The 22,578-nt window shown below is 41.2% G+C and overlaps 1 protein-coding gene across 3 annotated transcripts; it reads right to left on the bottom strand.

Annotated features, from left to right (window-relative positions):
- Positions 1-705: 705 nt before the first annotated feature.
- On the bottom strand, positions 706-17,097 carry vrk3 (VRK serine/threonine kinase 3). Of its 3 annotated transcripts, XM_055899574.1 has the most exons (14): positions 17,016-17,097; positions 16,249-16,386; positions 15,557-15,897; positions 4,805-15,355; positions 4,471-4,526; positions 4,301-4,367; positions 3,187-3,271; positions 2,576-2,678; positions 2,388-2,480; positions 2,163-2,295; positions 1,969-2,053; positions 1,792-1,850; positions 1,560-1,696; positions 706-1,330 (listed from the first exon to the last, which is right to left on the bottom strand). In XM_055899574.1, the coding sequence occupies exons 4-14, from the start codon at positions 4,995-4,997 to the stop codon at positions 1,316-1,318; spliced, it is 1,026 nt and encodes a 341-aa protein (XP_055755549.1). In that variant the 5' UTR covers positions 4,998-15,355; positions 15,557-15,897; positions 16,249-16,386; positions 17,016-17,097; the 3' UTR covers positions 706-1,315. The 3 variants fall into 3 exon arrangements, with proteins under 3 accessions (XP_055755549.1, XP_055755548.1, XP_055755550.1); XM_055899573.1 differs by lacking the exon at positions 17,016-17,097 and having other exon boundaries at positions 16,249-16,602; XM_055899575.1 differs by lacking the exon at positions 17,016-17,097 and having other exon boundaries at positions 4,805-12,704; positions 15,800-15,897; positions 16,249-16,599.
- Positions 17,098-22,578: the final 5,481 nt, after the last annotated feature.

Genomic DNA, 22,578 nt, shown 5'->3' with positions numbered 1-22,578 from the left:
GGTATAATCAGGAATTTACTTATGCAGGAAAATAAAAGGCATGTACACAATTAACCTACATCAGCACAGCGACTGAAGAGGTAGCCTAACATCTTTATGGAACACCTAACATTTTAGATGTCATCCCTAAATGTTTATTTTCTCAGAAGAACTGTTATGGGAGGAGGATGGAATATATGCAGAGGGCTATAAAAGGAGTAAGATAACCACAGAACTTTGAAAATGAACAGGATTTCTCTCCTCCCCCCTTTCATGGGACTTAAAGGTTCTCTCCCTCTTATAATGAATCTGTTGCCTAACTTTCATAGCCAGCAGCCTCACAGGGAGTCCCCACCGTGGAAGTGTCCTGACCTAGAAACGGTTCCCTCAGGGAGGGACCCTCTGTTATACAGAGGGGTCGTAAGAGACGCACAAGTCTAGAGGTGACAAGAGCATGTTGACTAGTCTGTGTTGTATAGCTCAATCTAGCCTCCATACACAGTCTTCCACCATGTTGCTCACATCACAAACATCAAGTCCTGACAGATCTGAGAAGGGGGTCAACAAGAATCTAGGGATATGAGCAGCGAACTGGTTTGGAATTGGGCCATGATATCTACTCTTCCAGATCAGTGTACTGACCCTGAGCACTCAGGGGTACACAAGAACAGAGTTTCACAATCAACACCAGAAACCCCAAAGAAATTAGCACATACAGATAAACAGTTGAATTAATAAAAGCTCTTTAATAACAAAGTATTATCCAGTGATGAAAATACAAAAAGTAAAATGCATATCATGTACATCTATAACTGGAACAGTGTACATTTTTGTACTTACAATCATTACCACCCTGAACAAAGGTTCTTTGTTATAAACTGTATTATTTCATAGGTTAAACATTAACTACCCACTCACTGCCACAGCGCCAACCACTGCTGACAATAACATTTTACATTTACATTTAAGTCATTTAGCAGACGCTCTTATCCAGAGCGACTTACAAGTACATACATTCCTACTTTTTTTGTACTGGCCCCCCGTGGGAATGAACCCACAACCCTGGCGTTGCAAGCGCCATGCTCTACCAACTGAGCCACACGGGACCCAATAACACAGTACAGCAGTGCTCACTAACCTGGCATAACCATGAGTTTGTGTGCACTGCACCTCCAGTGAACTTAATGAAATGCACCTTTACACACTCCTCCTTGAGTGCAGTCCAACATAATAAAACCACAGCAGGACCCACACCACATAGTCATGAAGTCAGCATTTTAAAATCAGTTGACTTAAAATCCCATTAATGAATTTTCATCCCAAAGTATCATCTTCCTCAGATCGCTTTCATCTGAAGAGAGATACAGATAAATAAACATTCAGACTGGTGTAGAGGTGTAAATTAGTTCAGTAGATAACCTGAACAGGTAGCGGTGTAAGGATGAGTGGTCTAACCAGTTGGAAAGGACAGGTTTCTGGTCAAACCTGCTGGGGGGGTTCCAGGTTTCTGTGGTCATCTGACTGTTTTCTCAACTGGAGCTTGGGGATAGTGTGGAGGTTGTGTGTGTGTGTGTTCTGACCTGTAGGTCAAGGGGTTGCTCCAGTGACCCTCCCAGCTTCTGCAGAGCTGCACTAAGGCCTGTCCTCAGAGTCCTGTAGTCTGGCTGGTCAGAGTACTGCAGAGCCATCACCTGAGACAGGTACACCTGCAGCGCACCTGATACATAGTACACACAGATGCCTTATATCCCACGCACACACAAAACATATTACGCTGCATACAAAATCGAATCACAAGAAAACTGGACTTACTCGAGACTTTCTTCTGTCCGAAGCAGTGACTCAGGAGACCTGGAACGTCCTCCATGTACCTGGATCATTACAGTGAAGGGTCAGGTTTGGCCACTCACTCAAGGCTTTACCATTTTATAAATACAGAATAACATTATCATAATGGCTTTGTTGCCATAGTGAGGACCTGGCTCTCACCTCTCCTTCTCAGTGGCAACGCGGGCTGGAGTGTGTGTGAGGGAGGTCCAGGGCAGAGCCTGCAGGTCACTACGCCGAGACGGACCTAGAGGTACGATCACACACAAGTACTTATGGTTGGTTAGAGGCAACTTGTACCTCCTCCACAGTATCTGAAGGACTGCAGATGATTGACAGGCTGTAAGATGACTCACCTGCTCCCTTGTGAGACTCCAGGCTTATAAAATCTATGGCTCCTTCATGTGGTGTTCGGCTGCCATCGCGGTACTCCACATGCCGGCCACCAGGACAGTACCGGAAAGCATGGCAGTACCCTGCAAGGTATACCTACACACATGCATACAGGACTATGAGCATAGTAGAGGGGTCTGGCAGCTACACAAAAGTACAAACACACAACTATACAAACACACTCTAACCTTTGTTTGTTGTGCTGGGCTGATGTAGATGTTTTCAGCATGAATGTCTGCGTGAACATACTCATTTTCATGGATGAACTCCAACACATCCAACTGGGAGAGGAGGGAGAAAGAGGAAGCACATCAGATAGGGAATCCTATTTTGAAGTCCTATCAGGGCCTCTATATGAGCCTGAGAGAGCACTCACTACTCTGCAGGCCAGCTGAAGGACCACTTCCTCAGACAGGAGCCCCTCCCCCTCATCCATGAAAGACTGAAGAGTTTGGCCCATGCTGGAGAAAATCAAAAACCTGAAACAAAAACACAAATCAAATCTTATGGTCACATGCGCGGAATACAACAGCCCAGTTAAGAAAAAAATAAAATGAGTGGTAAGTAAAAAATAGATAACTAGAAAAGTAACAAATAATTAAACGGCAGCAGTAAAATAACAAGCGAGGCTATATACAGTGTGTACAGGTACAGAGTCAATGTGCGGGAGCACCGGTTAGTCGAGGTAATATGTACATGTAGGTAGAGTTAAAGTGACTATGCATAGATTATAAACAGAGAGCAGCAGTAGCGTAAAAGAGGGGTCTGGGTAGCTCTTTGATTAGCTATTCAGGAGTCTTATGGCTTGGGGGTAGAAGCTGTTAAGAAGCCTTTTGGACCTCGACTTGGCGCTCCGGTAGCGCTTGCTGTGCGGTAGCAGAGAAAACAGTCTGACTACACATTCAAAACACACATACAAAAGCAAAAACACACAAATCCCCCATATGTACAAGCAGGCAGCAAACACACATATCAGTGTACACACACCTGTAGGAGTCTGCATGGAGACCAAATCCGACACAGGAAGGAATCCCAAGGAAGTCCATCTTGGCATGCTTTATCCACTTGTCCACTAGGGGGAGACAGCATCAAAGCAGTTAGAAAGGCTCATTAGTAACTAACAGAGCCTCCACAATGTGCTTCCACCACCAGTAGTCTAGTCAGTCATACACAAACCAAACAATTCCTCCTACTCTATACCTCAGCTTACACACTTTACATAGCCACCTATAGGTACTCATCTGAGTTGCCCATTCACACACCAGTTTGCAGCTTTGCATTAATATAAGGATGTTCCAGCCAAGTAGAGCCTAACAGGCAGTGGTATGAAGTACTTAAAGTAAAAAATACTTGAAAGTACCACTTAAGTAGTTTTTTGGGGTATCTGTACTTTACTATTTATATTTTTGACTACTTTTACTTTACTACAATCCTAAAGAAAACCAAATACTTTTTACTCCATACATTTTCTTTGACACCCAATAGTACTCATTACTTTTTGAATGCTTAGCAGGACAGGAAAATTGTCTAATTCACACACTTACAACAGAACATCCCTGGTCATCCCTACTGGCTCTGACCTGGCGGACTCACTAAACACATGCTTCGTTTGTAAATGATGTCTGAGTGTTGGAGCGTGCCCCTGGTTATCCGTAAATAATAAATAATCCCATCTGGTTTGCTTAATGAAAGGAATTAGAAATGGTTCATACTTTAACTTTTGACAGTTAAGTATATTTTTTATACTTTTGATACTTCAGTATACTTAAAACCAAATACTTTTAGACTTCTACTGGGTGACTTTCACTTGAGCCATTTTCAATTAAGGTATTTTTATTTTTACTCAAGTATGACAATTGGGTACTTTTTCCACCAATGCCTATGGGGTAAACATCAGTGATCTGTAAGCCCTCTCTGTGACCTGCTTATGAAAGGATTTTGTAACAATCTTTAGAGCGTCTGTCAAATGTGTAACTGTACGGCCAGACCTACTTAAATGCATAAATAGCTAAGGTAAGAGGACGGGTAGTCAGGGGTCCGTTTAGAGCTGTTGTTAAGCTGAGGGCTGGCCAGGTATACGAAGGCAGATCTTGACACTCACCAGATGAGGGCTTGGCAGCTCTCTGCAGGAAATTTTGCTCATTAAACATCTTCCCGTCCTTAGCCCCCTGAGAAGAACATACATCACTATTCACCACATAACACACAAAGCAGCACTGTAGCCAACATAATCATTCTATATTAGAGAACACAGTCTGCAGTTACACTCACTAGTTTGAGGATGTGCTTGTAGTCACTGGAATTGGCACCTTGCCCATTCTGCTGGACTGGGGAGAGATTGAAGACAAGAAAAAACAATAAGTGTCTGATTAAATCACCCTAGTCCATGTTAGACACCATCCTGTGTGAAAGTATTCTTCAATCCCGATCCTAGGGGTCCCACAGGGTGTTGCAGATTTTTGTTCCAGCCCAGTACTAACACACCCGAATTAGTGAATAGTCAACTAATGATCAATACGTGTTAGTGCTAGCATGGAACAAGAGCCTGTACACCTTGAGGGTACCCTGGACCAGAATTGAAGAAGAGTGCAGCGTGACCGCTCACCTCCATAGAACATCTCTGCATCGCTCTGACTCAACAGTTTCACCAGCCTCCATTTCCTGCCAGTTGTGTCACAAAGCTCATCCCCTTCCAGCAGTGGCTCCACAGCACACGCTCGCTTGGCCTTCTTTGCCTTCCCCTTGACTACACACACACACACACACACACAGGAACATGCATATATACACGCACACATACAGTTGAAGTCGGAAGTTTACATACACCTTAGCCAACCAAATACATTTAAACTCAGGTCAGTTAGGATCACCACTTTATTTTAAGAATGTGAAATGTCAGAATAATAGTAGAGAGAATGATTTATTTCAGCTTTTATTTCTTTCATCACATTCCCAGAGGGTCAGAAGTTTACATACACTCAATTAGTATTTGGTAGCGTTGCCTTTAAACTGTTTAACTTGGGTCAAACATTTCAGGTAGCCTTCCACAAGCTTCCACACAATAATTTGGGTGAATTTTGGCCCATTCCTCCTGACAGAGCTGGTGTAACTGAGTCAGGTTTGGAGGCCTCCTTGCTCGCACACACTTTTTCAGTTCTGCCCACAATTTTTTTATGGGACTGAGGTCAGGGCTTTGTGATGATCACTCCAATACCTTGACTTTGTTGTCCTTAAGCCATTTTGCCACAACTTCGGAAGTATTCTTGGGGTCATTGTCCATTTGGAAGACCCATTTGGACCAAGCTTTAACTTCCTGACTGATGTCTTGAGATGTTGCTTCAATTATATCCACATAATTTTCCTACCTCATGATGCCATCTGTTTTGTGACGTATGTTTTGTGACGTAGCCCTTCTGCAGCAAAGCACCCCCACAACATGATGCTGCCACCCCCGTGCTTCACGGTTGGGATGGTGTTCTTCAGCTTGCAAGCTTCCCCCTTTTTCCTCTGTCGTGGAAAATCGGTTCAAATATAACGCTTTATCAGAACTTGTGAAATCAAAACATGCTTTTATTACAATTGTATAGCCAGCTGGAATGTCCCGCGGAACACACACCTTCCCAGCCCCGGCTCCAACATTTTATATCCACATAGTCTTATGCCCATCCCTTATGAAGTCATTCACCACCATCTGCTTTCAATTAGTTTATCATGGTGGCCGGACCCTCTATCCCAGTGTGTCAGCAGACCCCGTGTCCCTTCCCTTCACCCATAAATCAATGCACTCTTTGTTCTGTTCTCCCCTATCCTTAGTGTGTCCAATTTCCTTAGGCGCCTATGTGTCTGACATGTATGTACTTAATGGAATGGTCAGACTATATGTCTAGTGTCCAATTGCTTTAGGCGCCTATCTGTCTGACATGTATGTTATTTTACTGTTCAGCTATCTTATGTCTTTATATGTTATCCATGTGTCTATTTTTTCTCCTACAATCCCACCTCTGGGGCTAAATAGCCACATAAAATATACAAATATGACTTTGGGACAGTAAACGAGAATACCTATGATAAACAAGAAAATACAAAAACAGAATAAAACACATAAACCAACTGGACCAAACATCTCCAAATGATTAAAACTAAAATAGGAGTAAAAGATCCAATTAGAAACATTAATGAAAACCTAACTAGACCAAACATCTCCAGTTTTCATAAGAGTAAAAGATCTAATTTAGTATAAAATTAAAAAGATTAATATATTACATTTTTGAAAAAACATGAGCATGTAGGTACCTAGCCTTGCCTGAAGTTCTCAGTTATGTGAAAATTTAAAAATGAAAATAAAATACAATGAGTATAATACTAAATTGAATATGAGAAAATCAAAGACCTACATGCAGTTACAAAAGAAAATTGACACATCATTCTAAATTTAAGCATGTCAACATAATCCTCCCTCGCAGACACCTCTCTAATAAAGTGATATCAATGATACCAACCTTTGTTAAGAAGATTAAGGACATGGTCCATAGACACTTGTAACCGGAATACCCTCTTACCTAACATGTGTTCGTAAAATGATCCTATTTTTAGAAGGCAAAACTAACTTAAAGGAAAAGAAAATATATATGTTCATCGATATATATCTAAAAATTCAAAGAAACATACAAAGAACACAAAGCATCAGGCCAAATAAAAATGCTAAAACCCCATTATCTAGGAGCACAGTCCTCATCCTGACAAATAAGACAATCTCCTCTTTAACACTTGGCACAGGAAAAAGGTTCCGGGTGATGGTTATGACCATCCTCATCAATTTTTGTACACCACTTGCAATTGTGACGCAAATTACACTTTTTGCGGACATGTATAAGTAAACATACATCTGAACTGGGTAATTGAACATATACATGGAAACCATCCTTACGAAAATCGTGACACGCATGACCACCCCCCCAATCACTTCATAGAGACAGTTAGGGTTACTAAAGGGGCAGTCAAGAGGTCCTCCAACCGCATTGCAAGGCTTTCCATACTTATTGGTATAATTGCCTGGGCTTCTCGGTACAGGATCAATCACCACAGGAGGGTCATCTCTCCTTACAGACATCTGTTTAACTGTTGTCTGAACCACAATTGACTTTACCAGGGGTATAACACAACAAAATACAATACCCAGAGCCAATAACCCTCCTCCCAACATGATGGCCATCCTAACAAACATGGCTCCCCACTTTCCTAACGCTAGGTCCAACCAATCCCATACATGAGAGTCTAAACCAGCATTAGCCTTTACTTCTGCTCGTAATCCTTTGAGTTTGGCCATAGCAATATTGGGAATAAAGGTGCAACAGCCATCCCCAACATGACACAAACTCCACCCTTCTCCGCTAAGAGCCAATTGAGAGCCTGTCTATTTTGCCAAGTCATTTTACTGGTAGCCTGTACCTGTTCCCCCAACGCCGTTAGAGCCGAGTCAGTATAGTTAATGAATCTCTGTTGGTTATAGTATATATAATTAATCCACTCTAATTTTTTATTAGGTGTTTTCCACAAAAATATAGATTCAAATCTTGATTTAACTTCATCTCTTGTCTTGAACTCCCTAGGTACACCTCTAAGCAGTCCAATTGCATTAAGGTATACCTCAGGATCCTTCTCATAAGCCCTTTTAACTCTAGGTTTAACATAGTCATCATGGGGTGATGTAATAATAGTAACCTATTTAATTGCTCTAACTAAGGCACAAAGACCAATCCATCCATCAGACAATACATTCAACAGTTAGTTTCTGGATGTGTGGAAAGAACAATCAGCAATACCTCTGTCTTGATTTTTCAACATAGTAAGAGATGGCGCAACCTGAGTTATGTGACCACACAACCCTTTTCTATTCATAATCAACCCTTTATCATTACTTTTACGAACTCCCACATTCTCTAACACCCAAATAGTATCATTTCTACAGTGGTGTTTCCTACATCAATTCCTTCGGTGTGGTGTCTGTAAAAACATTCATATTTTCCTTTAACCATGGTACCTCTGTCTAATTGAGGTACATTTAATTCAGTTCTAATGTTATAGGCAACACAATCATTGTCTCCCAGCATGGTCTCATTCAACATAGTTTTACCCCTAGTGCTTACCCAGAGCAATCCTACATTTTATGTCACACAAGGGAATAGAATACTTTCTATTGGTACAATAGTCATTTTTCCAACTTACACAGTTTTTACATGATGCTGGTTCAGAGACTATTAAAAGATCAGACAAAGGTGATTTTCTTCATAAAATACAATTGTCCATTCTGTGTCTGTTTGCCATATACTTAGCCCATTCGTATCACTCCTTCTTCACTACTTCTTCTCGTGTGGTGTCCTTGAGTGGTTCTGATTCTGATATATCTAATTCTGTTGCTTTTTCAATGTTCTTATCTTGAGGTAGATCATTAGAGTTTATCAGAAAGTTCCAAATGTCAGTAAAAAAAACTCTCCTGACTGATGTCTCAGGTTGCTTTGTGGGTACGGTGGTCTGCTTGGTAAGGACAGTCGATGTCATCTAGTGATAGCTACTGTGGTCGTCACAGCAGCCGCCACCCTTGTTGTTGTCACAGGTTCTTCCTGTTCATGTGCAGGGGTGGGATCAATCTTAATGACCGTGGTGCTACTCCCTTCGGTCACTGTTGTTCTTGTTATTTCAACTATTAATTCTTCACCTTCAACTGGTTCAATCTGATTCATGATGAGCACCCTCTCGTCTTTTTCTTTGATTAATGTCAGGTCACATCCTTTCAGATCCTCAAACGACTTGTCCCTTTGTTTGGTGATGTGTCCATCCACAGAGTGCCATCTCCGGTAAGGGTTTGATCCTTATGATTGAGATAGACTTCAGTTCTCCTGCTCCTGTTATAAGTTGAGGTGGAACAGAGATTCTAACCTTGTCAGTCTTTTTGGATTGTTCGGCTGATTACATTCTTCTCTTCCTGCTCCCACCATACATCTTGATTGTGCATTAGTCTGTTGTTTCTATACTAGCATTCACTGTTACTTCTGTTATGTCAATGTCATTATTCTTTTGTTGTTCTAACATCAATTGTCTGTAAAGGAGGCCATTCAAAAGTTTAAAAGTCAATTGTGGGGTAATCCCCATTTTCTTCAGCTTGCGGGACTTTTCCTCCTCTTTCTTCACCTGAGGCTCCCTCCTCAGGCCGGACTTAGCTTCCATCTGGAAGGGTTTCAATTTTTAGGGAAAAGATGTTCTCATTCTGTTCATTGTGAGGCCTCTCCTCCTCTTCTGGGTGCATTAGTCGGTGCACGTGTCGTATTTTGGCTTTCAGTTGATTTGCTGTTTTCTTGGCTCCTCCCTGGCGTCTCAATCGTTTCCGCTGCTCTTGCTCCCTCCGGGCTCCCTCCTGGTGAATCAGCATCCTCTGTGTCCTCATCTCTATGTGGTTGTATTCTTCTCTCCGTTGGGACTCAGCTGCAGTGGTTCAGATGGTACCACGTCTGGCTTCTTTTCACTTGGACGGCCGTTCTTGTTGCTTTGGCCACCTCATAGGGTCCATCTCTCCTCTGTTGATCCCACTTCCTCCGGATCCCTCGAATGTGGACTAGATCTCCTGGTATCACTGGAGAGGTCCTTCTGGTCCCCTTGGATCATCAGACGCAGAACCTCTCGTCCTGGTTCAGGTTTCTGCCTTCTTTCTGTGAGGCATTCATACTTAGAGACTTATGGCCTCTGTTCTATGATTGCACCATACATCCTCTTACTTCCATCACTCATCACACAACAAACTGACATTCCAGCTGAAGCTGGGGAACCCCTCTCCTTCTGGTTTCCTAAACATAAGACTTGGAAAACGACAAACAAAACATAACAGCATTGACAATGTTATGTGTTATGCATAAACATATTCATGAAAACTGAAATCTGAGACCATGACAATTCCCACTCTCTCTTTACCTGACTCTATGCCTCCAGGATACTTTTCTGCTGGACTCCACAAAAATAAAAGCCCTAAAAAGCTTCCTCATGCTTCCACCCAGTCTTCCCCTTTCGGCCCCAGGTTCTGAGAGGTGTTCCCAAATCATGTCATTTTTTACTTAGTTTCCCATCGGCTCCATTTTAACTGATAATCATGTGCATAACCTTAATCAACATTATCTCTTCTTGACGTAATTCAACACTATATATGCTTTCACATCAATTCCTTTAACATGTTTGTTTAGAGTATAATATCCTATCATCTATTCTTTTTCACATGATGCATTAAAAAAAAGGAAACAAGTAGCCCCAAACTCAACCCAGTATGTCTATAGTAGCCCCCAAACTCAACCCAGTATGTCTATAGTGGAATCTAGTCTCTCTCTCTCTCTCTCTGATTCCACGTCCTCTGTCATGGTGTTTTCAAGCTCACCCCTTATTCAGCTGGACCTCAATTCTCGTGAGACTTATGTACCCACCAAAGAGAGACATGAAGAACTTTACCACTGCAGTGTTGTAAGAAGTATACCACCAGCCTGGTGTATCTTGATGTACACTCAGTCTCCAGAATGCAGCCCAAGCCCTTCCATTTCTGGCTGTTTTTTCCTGAGGACATACACACTAACACATGGGTTATTTCCTGACAACATTAGCAAGATCACTAAATCTTAATTTTTAATAACAGCCCTATGTATCCATTCTGCCTCAAATACCTGGCCTCCTGCCACAGAAATATTCATAATGATAGTCAAATGATGGTCCCTACAGCAACTGCTGTAAAATAACATATAATCAGTCAAGTGTCTTCCAGTTGGATTAATATCCAATCCTAACAAAACTAAGTCATAAGTTTCTTAAACTTTTGCTCTAATGTTCAAAATGCCACCACTTATTATTTTTACCTTTTTACCATTTTACCATATGTGAATTGTTCTATTCACTTTAGAATTGTCCCTATATTTTACACAGCCAGCTGTCTTTCCTTTTCTGTGAATTATCTCTATTACTATACATAGTTTCTAGAAATAACACCCCTTCACTACCATTACCTTCCTTTATGAGATCCCTAACCCATAACAGCCATTGTTTGATACATACTTAAAACATCCTTAAGTCAATTTATATATCATTTATATCAGTATCAGTCCCTCCTCAGGAACATATACACAACCTTATGTTCCTCAAACCAAAAATAAATTGACCAAACGAGAAAAAGAGAAAAAAAATTATAATAATTACCCATTTGCAATAAATTACCACTATTTGTAATGTAATTAAACCTGGAGAAAACGTCCATCTGTTTCATTCTATGCCCATGTTATTATTGGTCTCTTTCTTCTTCATTCATGGGTATCATCGCACAACAGACTACCTTTTTATTCAATTAAACATTACATTTTATCATTACAATTACAATGACTTTATAAAACAAAAGAAACAAAAAAACCTGTAATCTAATATTCTGTAAGTTTTGTCAACCTCCTTGTCTCAGGATTAGTTTCCAGAGCTTCCCTAGGCCTATTAAATTTAAACAGTTCTATATCTAAATAACTAAACAGTTATTTTTTAAATACATTTCCAACCCAATATTCAGGATAACAGTCCTTAGTGTTTACTTTAACTCAAATTTGACCTTATCTATTCAATACACATCATCCCTTTAATAATTAACATTTATACTAAACACTTTAAATACCAGTATTATCTATTGTACAATATCCCTTTAGTCTCAGTTTTTCTCTCATGAGTGGCCTGATAATAAAAGGTCAGTACCTCAATTCCTTTAAGTCATTATTCACCCAACAAATATATTTCAGCATGTCTATTTTTAAACACAGTTCACAGGTCATCAGACACAGTTGTCCCTCACCATTCAGTCGGTCAGGGTGGGTTTGAGCTCCACACCCACTTGTGGTGATATTCTCTCCCATGCCTTAAAGCATTCTGTCGTCACCTTTTATGATAACTCCCTTATTCTACTGGTGATCTCTCAGATGAATTACAGATGATGTATTTATCAACAAAACCCCTCACAGAAACCCACACTCCAATAAACCCTTTGGAATAACTTTCAACACTTTTTATATGCAGAATGAACAAAGCACATTTGTGTATTTACCCAAAGACCATAACCCCAAGGAACTGATAATTTTACCTATGAACTCATGTTATATCAAAATTCAAATAAAAATTCAACCTATTTGAATAAGTAATTCAATTTAAGGGTACAAATCTTTATAATTTTCCCAGGGACATAATAGATTTTCAAAGTAATTATACATTTTGAATAGAGTCTGGTGTCTTTTAATCATTTTATAATTAAATCCCACCTGTTTCAACAATTTCTAGTAAAAGGTGATCAGTCTTTCACAGGAAATTCTTAGGATTCAGGGCATTTTGACACCATTAATATGTTTCCACTCCCCTTTCTTTAGGAACAACTTAAATACATTTCTCAAAAAACATTTCCATCCTTCTGCATACCCAATTTGAAACTGAATTGGAAATAAACCCTTTTTTTCCTGGAAAAGAAAGTATACATATCGTTAATATTCACAATGTTACCTTTTAATCAGCAAATAGTTTTTATTTCATAAACGTTTTAACAGTTTTCAGAGAATGACGGTATAGAATGCCTAACAATTAAAATTCCATCTGTACTCTACTAGATGTCAAGTCAAACGTGATCTAATACTTCTTCTTGATCACATATAAACTGTAATCTCTATGAAACACTCATTGTTCGCTCAGAGACTACACACCGACAAGTAAAAAATTCCATTCTCACTAACCTCAAACCGATTAGTTGTTTGTTATTTTGACAAGGATATAAACTCTTGTATAGCGGAATTTCCTGCTACCGCACTAAGTTCTAGTGTCACATTACACTAATTTTCCCCATACCCGATATACCCATATTCAAAACAGAGAGCTATTTTCTTATTCGTTCTTAGATATTGTCAATAGTTCTGCTAATCACCCGCACATCTGCGAGGACTAGAGGAACCACATTTGTACCTCATCGCAATGTATTTTCTGATGATAGAATGTTGACATCAGAACGCCTGCAAATCGAGCTTCACATTTTGGTCCCATGCGACTGTGCCTCCCTTATTCTATTCATCCTGTTTATCAGGTAATAGTGTCCTTCTCTCTCTATCTTATGGAAACAGTCATTTTATTGTCATGCCACTAATTATTTATTTATTTTTCCTAAATACTCCCATGTATTATACACCTTTTATTTACTATTTTTCCGAGGTAGAGCTAATCTCCTTTCCAATTAATAATTCATTTGTCACATCACTTAATTTCTTTTATCGAAGCCTACTCTATATAGTACAGACATTATTTCTGAATACTACAGATGACTTAATGTCTTATTCTAGGACAGTACTACAGATGACTTAATGTCTTATTCTAGGACAGTACTTCAAATATCACTGTGTTTTTTCCTTTACAGATATCATTATTTATTCATTTTATTCGTTTGGTTTGTTATTACAGTTCTAATCAATTTTTAAGATTACATTTACATTACATTTAAGTCATTTAGCAGACTCTCTTATCCAGAGCGACTTACAAATTGGAAAGTTCATACATATTCATCCTGGTCCCCCATGGGAATTGAACCCTCAACCCTGGCGTTGCAAGCACCATGCTCTACCAACTGAGCCACACAGGTCCACTGCCCGCTCCGTTAAGATCTCTATCTAACGTCTTACTTTTACCTTTATTTATTTATTTTGTCTATACTTTCTTACCTCTTCTCTATATTCTTATTGTTTGATCCTATGGTCAATTTACTAGTGAGTCAAGCCTCCCCTGTTCTTCAGGCTATTTTTAGACCGTAGCTTCTGTAGGCACAGAGTGACTGACGGCCTGTTTTTTTTCCTCTTCCTTTGTTTCACTGTAATGAATTCTTAATGTGTCATGGATTCCACTATTTATCTTAACTAACCTAGATTCGTTTTTAACTTTATAGTATAATTTCAATTTATCGGCGATTCTGTTTTCTCTTTTGTTACCCACTGCTCTATCCGTATTTATACTAATCGGTTAACGCCTTTTTAAGTATTTTTATTTAATATTTGTTTTGACACCTTTTTGTTATTTTTACCGCGGTCTCTTACCACTTTATCACATAATTGTTTTTATCCTTGCTTATAACTTATTTTACTTCGATGTTTCTTAACTTCGTTCCATCTGCCTAATAGCAGTTAACTGCACCCTTCTACAACTCTATACTCTATTCACAGGAGGGCTGCGCGCTCCCTCTTCTGGCCGTTCTGCCTACACACACACAACCTGTCCTATCTTTCTTCCTAATGTTCTATCTTTACACAGATCCACTCATTCTCTTACAATATTTTCATACATTCATTTATTTTTCCATTCGTTCATTCAATCCCTTTGTTTTTACCTCAAAACAACTTACAGTCTGTCTTTATTGACTTAATTCACTTCCTCCTACATAAGCCTAGACTACTAAGATTTCTACAATATGACGAGACTACTGTCTAATCGGATCAGCTTGTCTTCATATTCTATTCAACCCCCCAATACTGATCTTTTCTTCTATTTTAGAGTAGTATTGTGGCGTGACCTACTGAATTACAAAACCCCGTTAGCTAGACAGAGCATTTTTTATTCGCAGGATTTCTTTTGCATTTGAACGCCGCACAATCGGGCAAACGTCCTAAATATTTCACCTGTACAGTCCCCCTTTCGGGGCGGTAACCATGAATATTTATTTAACTACTGATTTATGTTTTAACCATATAAGCTGCTTTTGCAGTTGAACGCCGCACAATCGGGCCAACGTTTTTCCTGCAACCTAAATATTTCACCCACAGACTATTCTGCCGTGAATATCCCACCCAAGCAGACCTCTTCAAAAATGTTCCTTTTTTAAAGAGCGGTATCGTGGCTTCCTAACTACTTATTTATGCAGTTCTCTATTATTTTTAGAGCCATTATTCATAAGTAACCTGTCCAAGCATTCCTTCTACTAATTTTATTGAAGAAGTATCACAGGATTTTCTACCTACATTATCTGTCCCTTATTATAGCCAGCCATCTCAGCCAGATGCGCAAACAACCGCATCATTTAAGCTACACATTCGAACGGTCTGATCAGAATGAGCGCATGCATGCCCACTCCGCTTAACACCTAACACAGGGGTGTCAAACTCATTCCACGGAGGGCCTTGTGTCTGCAGGTTTTTGGTCTTTCCTTTCAATAAAGCCCTAGACAACCAGGTGTGGGGAGTTCCTAACTAATTAGTGATGTTAATTCATCAATCAAGTACAAGGGTGGAGCGAAAACCCGCAGACACTCGGCCCTCCATGGAATGAGTTTGACACCTGTGACCTAACACAAGCAAAGTTCACATCGCCTATTCACCCAGTCTCTATACATGCACATACATTTATATTTAATACTATTCCCCAAATTACACATACATGCAAATTCATTGAATTCAAAAGTTCTTTAGTATTTGCTGGTTTCATTTTAGGAAATTTGAAAGAGAGACTTACGTGGCGCCCCTCTCGCTGAGACAGGATCTCTGAAGCAATCCATACAAACATTTCAACTATGTAAGAACAAGCTTACCTTTTTCATAGTTGTGGCCATAGTGTTTGCAAGATTGTCTAAAGAAACTATCTCCAGCCTTGAAAGCCATTCCTCAGTCCCTGTCCCTCCTGGCAAGCCTTAGAATACAACCACAGGTACACCTCCAATTGACTCAAATGATGTCAATCAGAAGCTTCTAAAGCCATGACATCATTTTCTGGAATTTTCCAAGCTGTTTAAAGGCACAGTCAACTTAGTGTATGTAAACTTCTGACCCACTGGAATTGTGATACAGTGAATTATAAGTGAAATAATCTGTCTGTAAACAGTTGTTGGAAAAATTACTTGTGTCATGCACAAAGTAGATGTCCTAACCGACTTACCAAAACTATAGTTTGTTAAGACATTTGTTTGAAAAACTAGTTTTAATGACTCCAACCTAAGTGTATGTAAACTGTTAGTTGTAAGTGGCTGTAGTTTAGACTCACCTGTGGAGGGGGACCTGGGGAGAGGTGAAAAGCCAGTTGAGGAGGCAAGCTCCACAGACTGTTCCTCTGTTATTTGTTCCACTTTTGAGGTGACAGCACGTCGTTTCCGTGGAGACAAAACAGATTTGTGGCTTTGATCTGCCGATAGGGAGATCCACGGAGAAGATATATATATATACAAAAAAAACGAAGTTAATGTGTGAGCCAGTAGACAAAATAACATGTCAAAGTGGTGGCGACCGGAAGCAGGGGTGTAATCAATAGCAAAACAGTTGCGTTTTGCAACGAAACCGAGAGTTTATTAGACAAATTCATGAAAGTCCCTCCCCGTTTTGTTTGCGTCCAGAAACGGTCATGCATGTACATGTATTTACCTGGAGTGCCTGAGGGTGACGCTGTTAGTAAATACTACATGTGATTATCTGTACTTGCAGTTGACCCATGATATCAGATAAACGTTGTTCTTTTATACGCCTCAGTGTGCTAATATATTACATGTTCTCAGAATTTAATACAAAGGAAAGCTCAACATTACGAAACAAGGAACAAATGACACCACCAACTCCTCTGAACCTAGAGGAAAATCTAGCCGAAAATGTAACCTTTATCATAGCTAGTGGCATCTCAGAGAAATCTGAAAAAGTCTAATGTGCCACATTCCTGCATGTAGCCGGAATACTTTTGAATCTGACAATGTCATTTGACGATAACTTGGATGTGTTAAAGTAGCTTTTTTCCGAACGTACTGTGAGCCAAATCGGACGTACCTGAGGCATATTGTCCGTGAGAGACTTAAACCCTGAAAGTGAGTGGCGATTCCATGCAATAAAGTCCAACTGCAATGTAGTGACGTATTCTGGCCACCAGATGGAGCCAAAAGACAAGAAACTCCCAATGTCAATACAAAAACGGTGTTTGAACTGGAATTTCAAGTGACATAACATGCACCTGCAATAATTGGAAGATCAGCTTGTCTGCAAATGGCCTTAATAAAGAGAATATTCAAGCTTGAACAAAGGACAGAGACTGACATTTTGAGTTAATATGAAGATTTATTCACAGGACTTGGATATGTTGCAGGAGTTCATCACATACAAATAGACCCAAAAGTAACACCAGTGGTTCACTCACCCAGAAAAGTAGCAAAGATAAAAACTTTAAAAGGAACTGAACCTACTTGGAAAACATGGATGTCGTCATCAGTCAAACTGAGCCTACTGAATGGGTAAATAGCTTGGTGACAATCGTGATACCAAACAAAATATGGGTATGCATGGACCCACAGGATCTAAACAAAGCCATCAAGAGAGAACATCATCCTTTACGTACGATTGAAGAGGTAGTTGCTTAAATGACTAACGCCAAGGTATTTTCAGTAGTTAATGCAAACCAAGGATTCTGGCAAATCCAACTGGATGAAGAGAGCTCCCGACTCCGCACGTTCAATAAGCTGTTTGGGACGTATGCATTCATTCAAGAGACTGCCGTTTGTAATCGTGTCTGCCCCAGAGGTGTTCCAGAGGTGCCTCGTACAATCAATCAATCAAATGTATTTATAAAGCCCTTCTTACATCAGCTGATGTCACAAAGTGCTGTACAGAAAGGCAGCCTAAAACCCCAAACAGCAAGCAATGCAGGTGTAGAAGCACAGTGGCTAGGAAAAACTCCCTAGAAAGAAACCTAGAGAGGAACCAGGCTATGAGGGTACAGCATTTGGAAGGTCTGGAAGGTGTCGTAAACATCATGGATGACATTCTTGTCTGGGGTGATGACACAGAGCAGCAGGACCGGAGACTGAGACAGCTACTAGACAGACTGAGAAGCATCAACTTGAAACTGAATAAGGACAAGTGAAAAATCAGAATGACAGAAATTCACTACATTACACGTGTTAAGCAAAGAAGGCCTGAAACCAGACTCCGAAAAAGGTCAGAGCAATACAAGAAATGCCAGAGTCAGAGGTTCATGGGAATGATGCAGTATCTTGCAAAGTTTATCCCAAATCTCTCAGAATGTGCAGTTTGCAACACACACAAAAACAAGAGTTTTAATTACATTTATTTTTTACATTTAACCTTTATTTAACTAGGCAAGTCAGTTAAGAACAAATTCTTATTAACATTGACGGCCTACCCTGGCCAAACCCGGACGACGCTGGGCCAACTGTGCGCCGCCCTATGGGCCTCCCAATCACGTCCGGGTGTGACACAGCTTAGATGCGAACCAGGGACTGTAGTGATGCCTCTTGCACAGAGATGCAGTGTCTTAGACCGCTGCGCCACTCGGGAGCCCTGTCATCCAATCACAGAGAGAACTTGTTAGAGTGGACCTCTTCCATTACGACACAGAATATCTACAATGTGTGGATTACTACTCCAAATACCCTGAAATCTCCAAGCTCAGTGGGACAACAAGTTAACATAATTACAGCACTAAAATCGATCTTCGCAAGACATGGGTTGGCCAATGTTTTGTGCTCCGACAATGGAAGACAGTTGGTGAGTCCACAAATGTCAGAGTTCTTTACCAGTTGGGAGTTTAAACATGTCACGTTCAGCCCTAGATTTCCACAGTCAAACGGCCAAGCTGAGAGCAGTTCAGACTGAAGAACCTGTTGGAAAAAAGCATGAGACAGCAACACACCCCTGGATGGAGGATGGAGTAGTTATGCACTTGCATAACTACTAATGGGAAGAAGGCTGAAGACAAAGATTTCGACATCAAAGATATTGTTAAAGCAAGGACTCTATCTAGTGAGAGAAAGAACTCCAGGTTTTCGCTGAGGAGAGACTTGAGAACCACTGACTTAAGTCAACTGTTCTTAATAGACAGAAGGCCATAAGTGAGTCTCAAGACACGGTCACTGGTCATAGTCATATACTGTAAAGTGGCATAACACAACAGATTAGATAAACTGGAATGACCCTCACTCATGTTTGCACAAAAAGAGCTGTGAGGAAACCACGCCTCAAAATATTTGAATGAGCCGCCGTCCCTACATTCTAATTATCACTAAAAGACCAAAACACCCTTTTGTGAACTGAAAGAACCATTGAAAGGCTGAAACGGTTCTTTGAGTTATGGTTCAACATAGAACTATCACCCTTCCCAAATAACCCTTGAGGAACCCTCTTTTCTTAGTGTACAAGTTAATCTGCAGGCTACCTGGAGAAACACAATTATTGACAAATGTGTTGGCTATGGGCGGTGCCATGTCGGTGTAAAAAAAAAACGTATATACACTGCTCCAAAAAATAAAGGGAACACTAAAATAACACATCCTAGATCTGAATGAAATATTCTTATTAAATACTTTTTTCTTTACATAGTTGAATGTGCTGACAACAAAATCACACAAATTATCAATGGAAATCAAATGTATCAACCCATGGAGGTCTGGATTTGGAGTCACTATCAAAATGAAAGTGGAAAACCACACTACAGGCTGATCCAACTTTGATGTAATGTCCTTAAAACAAGTCAAAATGAGGCTCAGTAGTGTGTGTGGCCTCCACGTGCCTGTATGACCTCCCTACAACGCCTGGGCATGCTCCTCATGAGGTGGCGGATGGTCTCCTGCGGCATCTCCTCCCAGACCTGGACTAAAGCACCCGCCAACTCTTGAACAGTCTGTGGTGCAACGTGGCGTTGGGGGATGGAGCGAGACATGATGTCCCAGATGTGCCCGTCTGGTGTTCAACTTTCCCAAGTTCTCTCACGTCACCCCGCTCCTCCGCTCTCTCCACTGGCTTCCAGTTGAAGCTCGCATCCGCTACAAGACCATGGTGCTTGCCTACGGAGCTATGAGGGGAACGGCACCTCCGTACCTTCAGGCTCTGATCAGGCCCTACACCCAAACAAGGGCACTGCGTTCATCCACCTCTGGCCTGCTCGCCTCCTTACCTCTGAGGAAGTACAGTTCCCGCTCAGCCCAGTCAAAACTGTTCGCTGCTCTGGCACCCCAATGGTGGAACAAACTCCCTCACGACGCCAGGTCAGCGGAGTCAATCACCACCTTCCGGAGACACCTGAAACCCCACCTCTTTAAGGAATACCTAGGATAGGATAAAGTAATCCTTCTAACCCCCCCCCCCCCCTTAAAAGAGTTAGATGCACTATTGTAAAGTGGTTGTTCCACTGGATATCATAAGGTGAATGCACCAATTCTGGATAAGAGCGTCTGCTAAATGACTTAAATGTAAATGTAAATGTAATGTGCTCAATTGGATTCAGGTCTGGGGAACGGGCGGGCCAGTCCATAGCATCAATGCCTTCCTCTTGCAGGAACTGCTGACACACTCCAGCCACATGAGGTCAAGCATTGTCTTGCATTAGGAGGAACCCAGGGCTAACCGCACCAGCATATGGTCTCACAAGGGGTCTGAGGATCTCATCTCGGTACCTAATGGCAGTCAGGCTACCTCTGGCGAGCACATGGAGGGCTGTGCGGCCCCCCAAAGAAATGCCACCCCACACCATGACTTGACCCACTGCCAAACCGGTCATGCTGGAGGATGTTGCAGGCAGCAGAACGTTCTCCACGGCGTCTGTCACATGTGCTCAGTGTGAACCTGCTTTCATCTGTGAAGAGCACAGGGCGCCAGTGGCGAATTTGCCAATCTTTGTGTTCTCTGGCAAATGCCAAACGTCCTGCACGGTGTTGGGCTGTAAGCACAACCCCCACCTGTGGACGTCAGGCCCTCATACCACCCTCATGGAGTCTGTTTCTGACCGTTTGAGCAGACACATGCACATTTGTGGCCTGCTGGAGGTCATTTGGCAGGTCTCTGGCAGTGCTCCTCCTGCTCCTCCTTGCACAAAGGCGGAGGTAGTGGTCTTGCTGCTGGGTTGTTGCCCTCCTACGGCCTCCTCCACGTCTCCTGATGTACTGGCCTGTCTCCTGGTAGCGCCTCCATGCTCTGGACACTACGCTGACAGACACAGCAAACCTTCTTGCCACAGCTCGCATTGATGTTCCATCCTGGATGAGCTGCACAACCTGAGCCACTTGTGTGGGTTGTAGACTCCGTCTCATGCTACCACTAGAGTGAAAGCACCGCCAGCATTCAAAAGTAACCAAAACATCAGCCAGGAAGCATAGGAACTGAGAAGTGGTCTGTGGTCACCACCTGCAGAACCACTCCTTTATTGGGGGTGTCTTACTAATTGCCTATAATTTCCACCTGTTGTCTATTCCATTTGCACAACAGCATGTGAAATTTATTGTCAATCGGTGTTGCTTCCTAAGTGGACAGTTTGATTTCACAGAAGTGTGATTGACTTGGAGTTACATTGTGTTGTTTAAGTGTTCCCTTTATTTTTTTGAACAGTATATATATTATATACGTACACATACAGTGCGGAAAACAAGTATTTGATAACCTGCAAAATCGGCAGTGTTTCCTACTTACAAAGCATGTAGAGGTCTGGATTTTTTTTAATCATAGGTACACTTCAACTGTGAGAGACGGAATCAAAAAAAAAAAAAATTTAATCCAGAAAATAACATTGTATGATTTTTAAGTAATTAATTTGCATTTTATTGCATGACATAAGTATTTGATCACCTACCAACCAGTAAGAATTCCGTTTCTCACAGACCTGTTAGTTTTTCTTTAAGAAGCCCTCCTGTTCTCCACTCATTACCTGTATTAACTGCACCTGTTTGAACCCGTTACCTGTATTAAAGACACCTGTCCACACACTCAATCAAACAGACTCCAACCTCTCCACAATGGCCAAGACCAGAGAGCTGTGTAAGGACATCAGGGATAAAATCGGCAGTGTATCAAATACATAAACACATACATATATATACACACAAATATATATACACACACACACATAAACACACATATACATAAATACATACACACACACACATATACAGTATATCACAAAAGTAAGTACACTTTTGTCTGAACCGCTGGCAACAAAAGTGACTACAGCCCTAAGTGAAAATGTCCAAATTGGGCCCAATTAGCCATTTTCCCTCCCCGGTGTCATGTTACTCGTTAGTGTTACAAGGTCGCAGGTGTGTTAAATTTGGTGTCATCACTCTCACACTCCCTCATACTGACTGGTCACTGGTAGTTCAACATGGCACCTCATGGCAAAGAACTCTCTGCGGATCTGAAAAAAAGAATTGTTGCTCTACATAAAGATGGCCTGGGCTATAAGAAGATTGCCAAGACCCTGAAACTGAGCTGCAGCACGGTGGCCAAGACCATACAGCGGTTTAACTGGACAGGTTCCACTCAGAACAGGCCTCGCCATGGTCGACCAAAGAAGTTGAGTGCACGTGCTCAGCGTCATTTCCAGAGGTAATCT

This window comes from Salvelinus fontinalis, chromosome 35, assembly GCF_029448725.1.
Source record: "Salvelinus fontinalis isolate EN_2023a chromosome 35, ASM2944872v1, whole genome shotgun sequence".
NCBI classification, from domain to species: domain Eukaryota; kingdom Metazoa; phylum Chordata; class Actinopteri; order Salmoniformes; family Salmonidae; genus Salvelinus; species Salvelinus fontinalis.
Note: the sequence above shows the minus strand (reverse complement) of the source record. Positions and strands in the feature narration are given on the sequence as shown.

What these genes read in the sequence shown, in the direction of transcription:
- vrk3 (XM_055899574.1), bottom strand. Translation starts at nt 4,997, where the DNA reads ATGTGTGCGTGTATATATGCATGTTCCTGTGTGTGTGTGTGTGTGTGT. An exon ending in TGCAGAGATGTTCTATGGAG is followed by an intron (nt 4,527 to 4,804) that starts GTGAGCGGTCAC and finishes ATCTCTCCCCAG; the next exon opens with TCCAGCAGAATGGGCAAGGT. An exon ending in GTTGCCACTGAGAAGGAGAG is followed by an intron (nt 1,851 to 1,968) that starts GTGAGAGCCAGG and finishes GTAATGATCCAG; the next exon opens with GTACATGGAGGACGTTCCAG.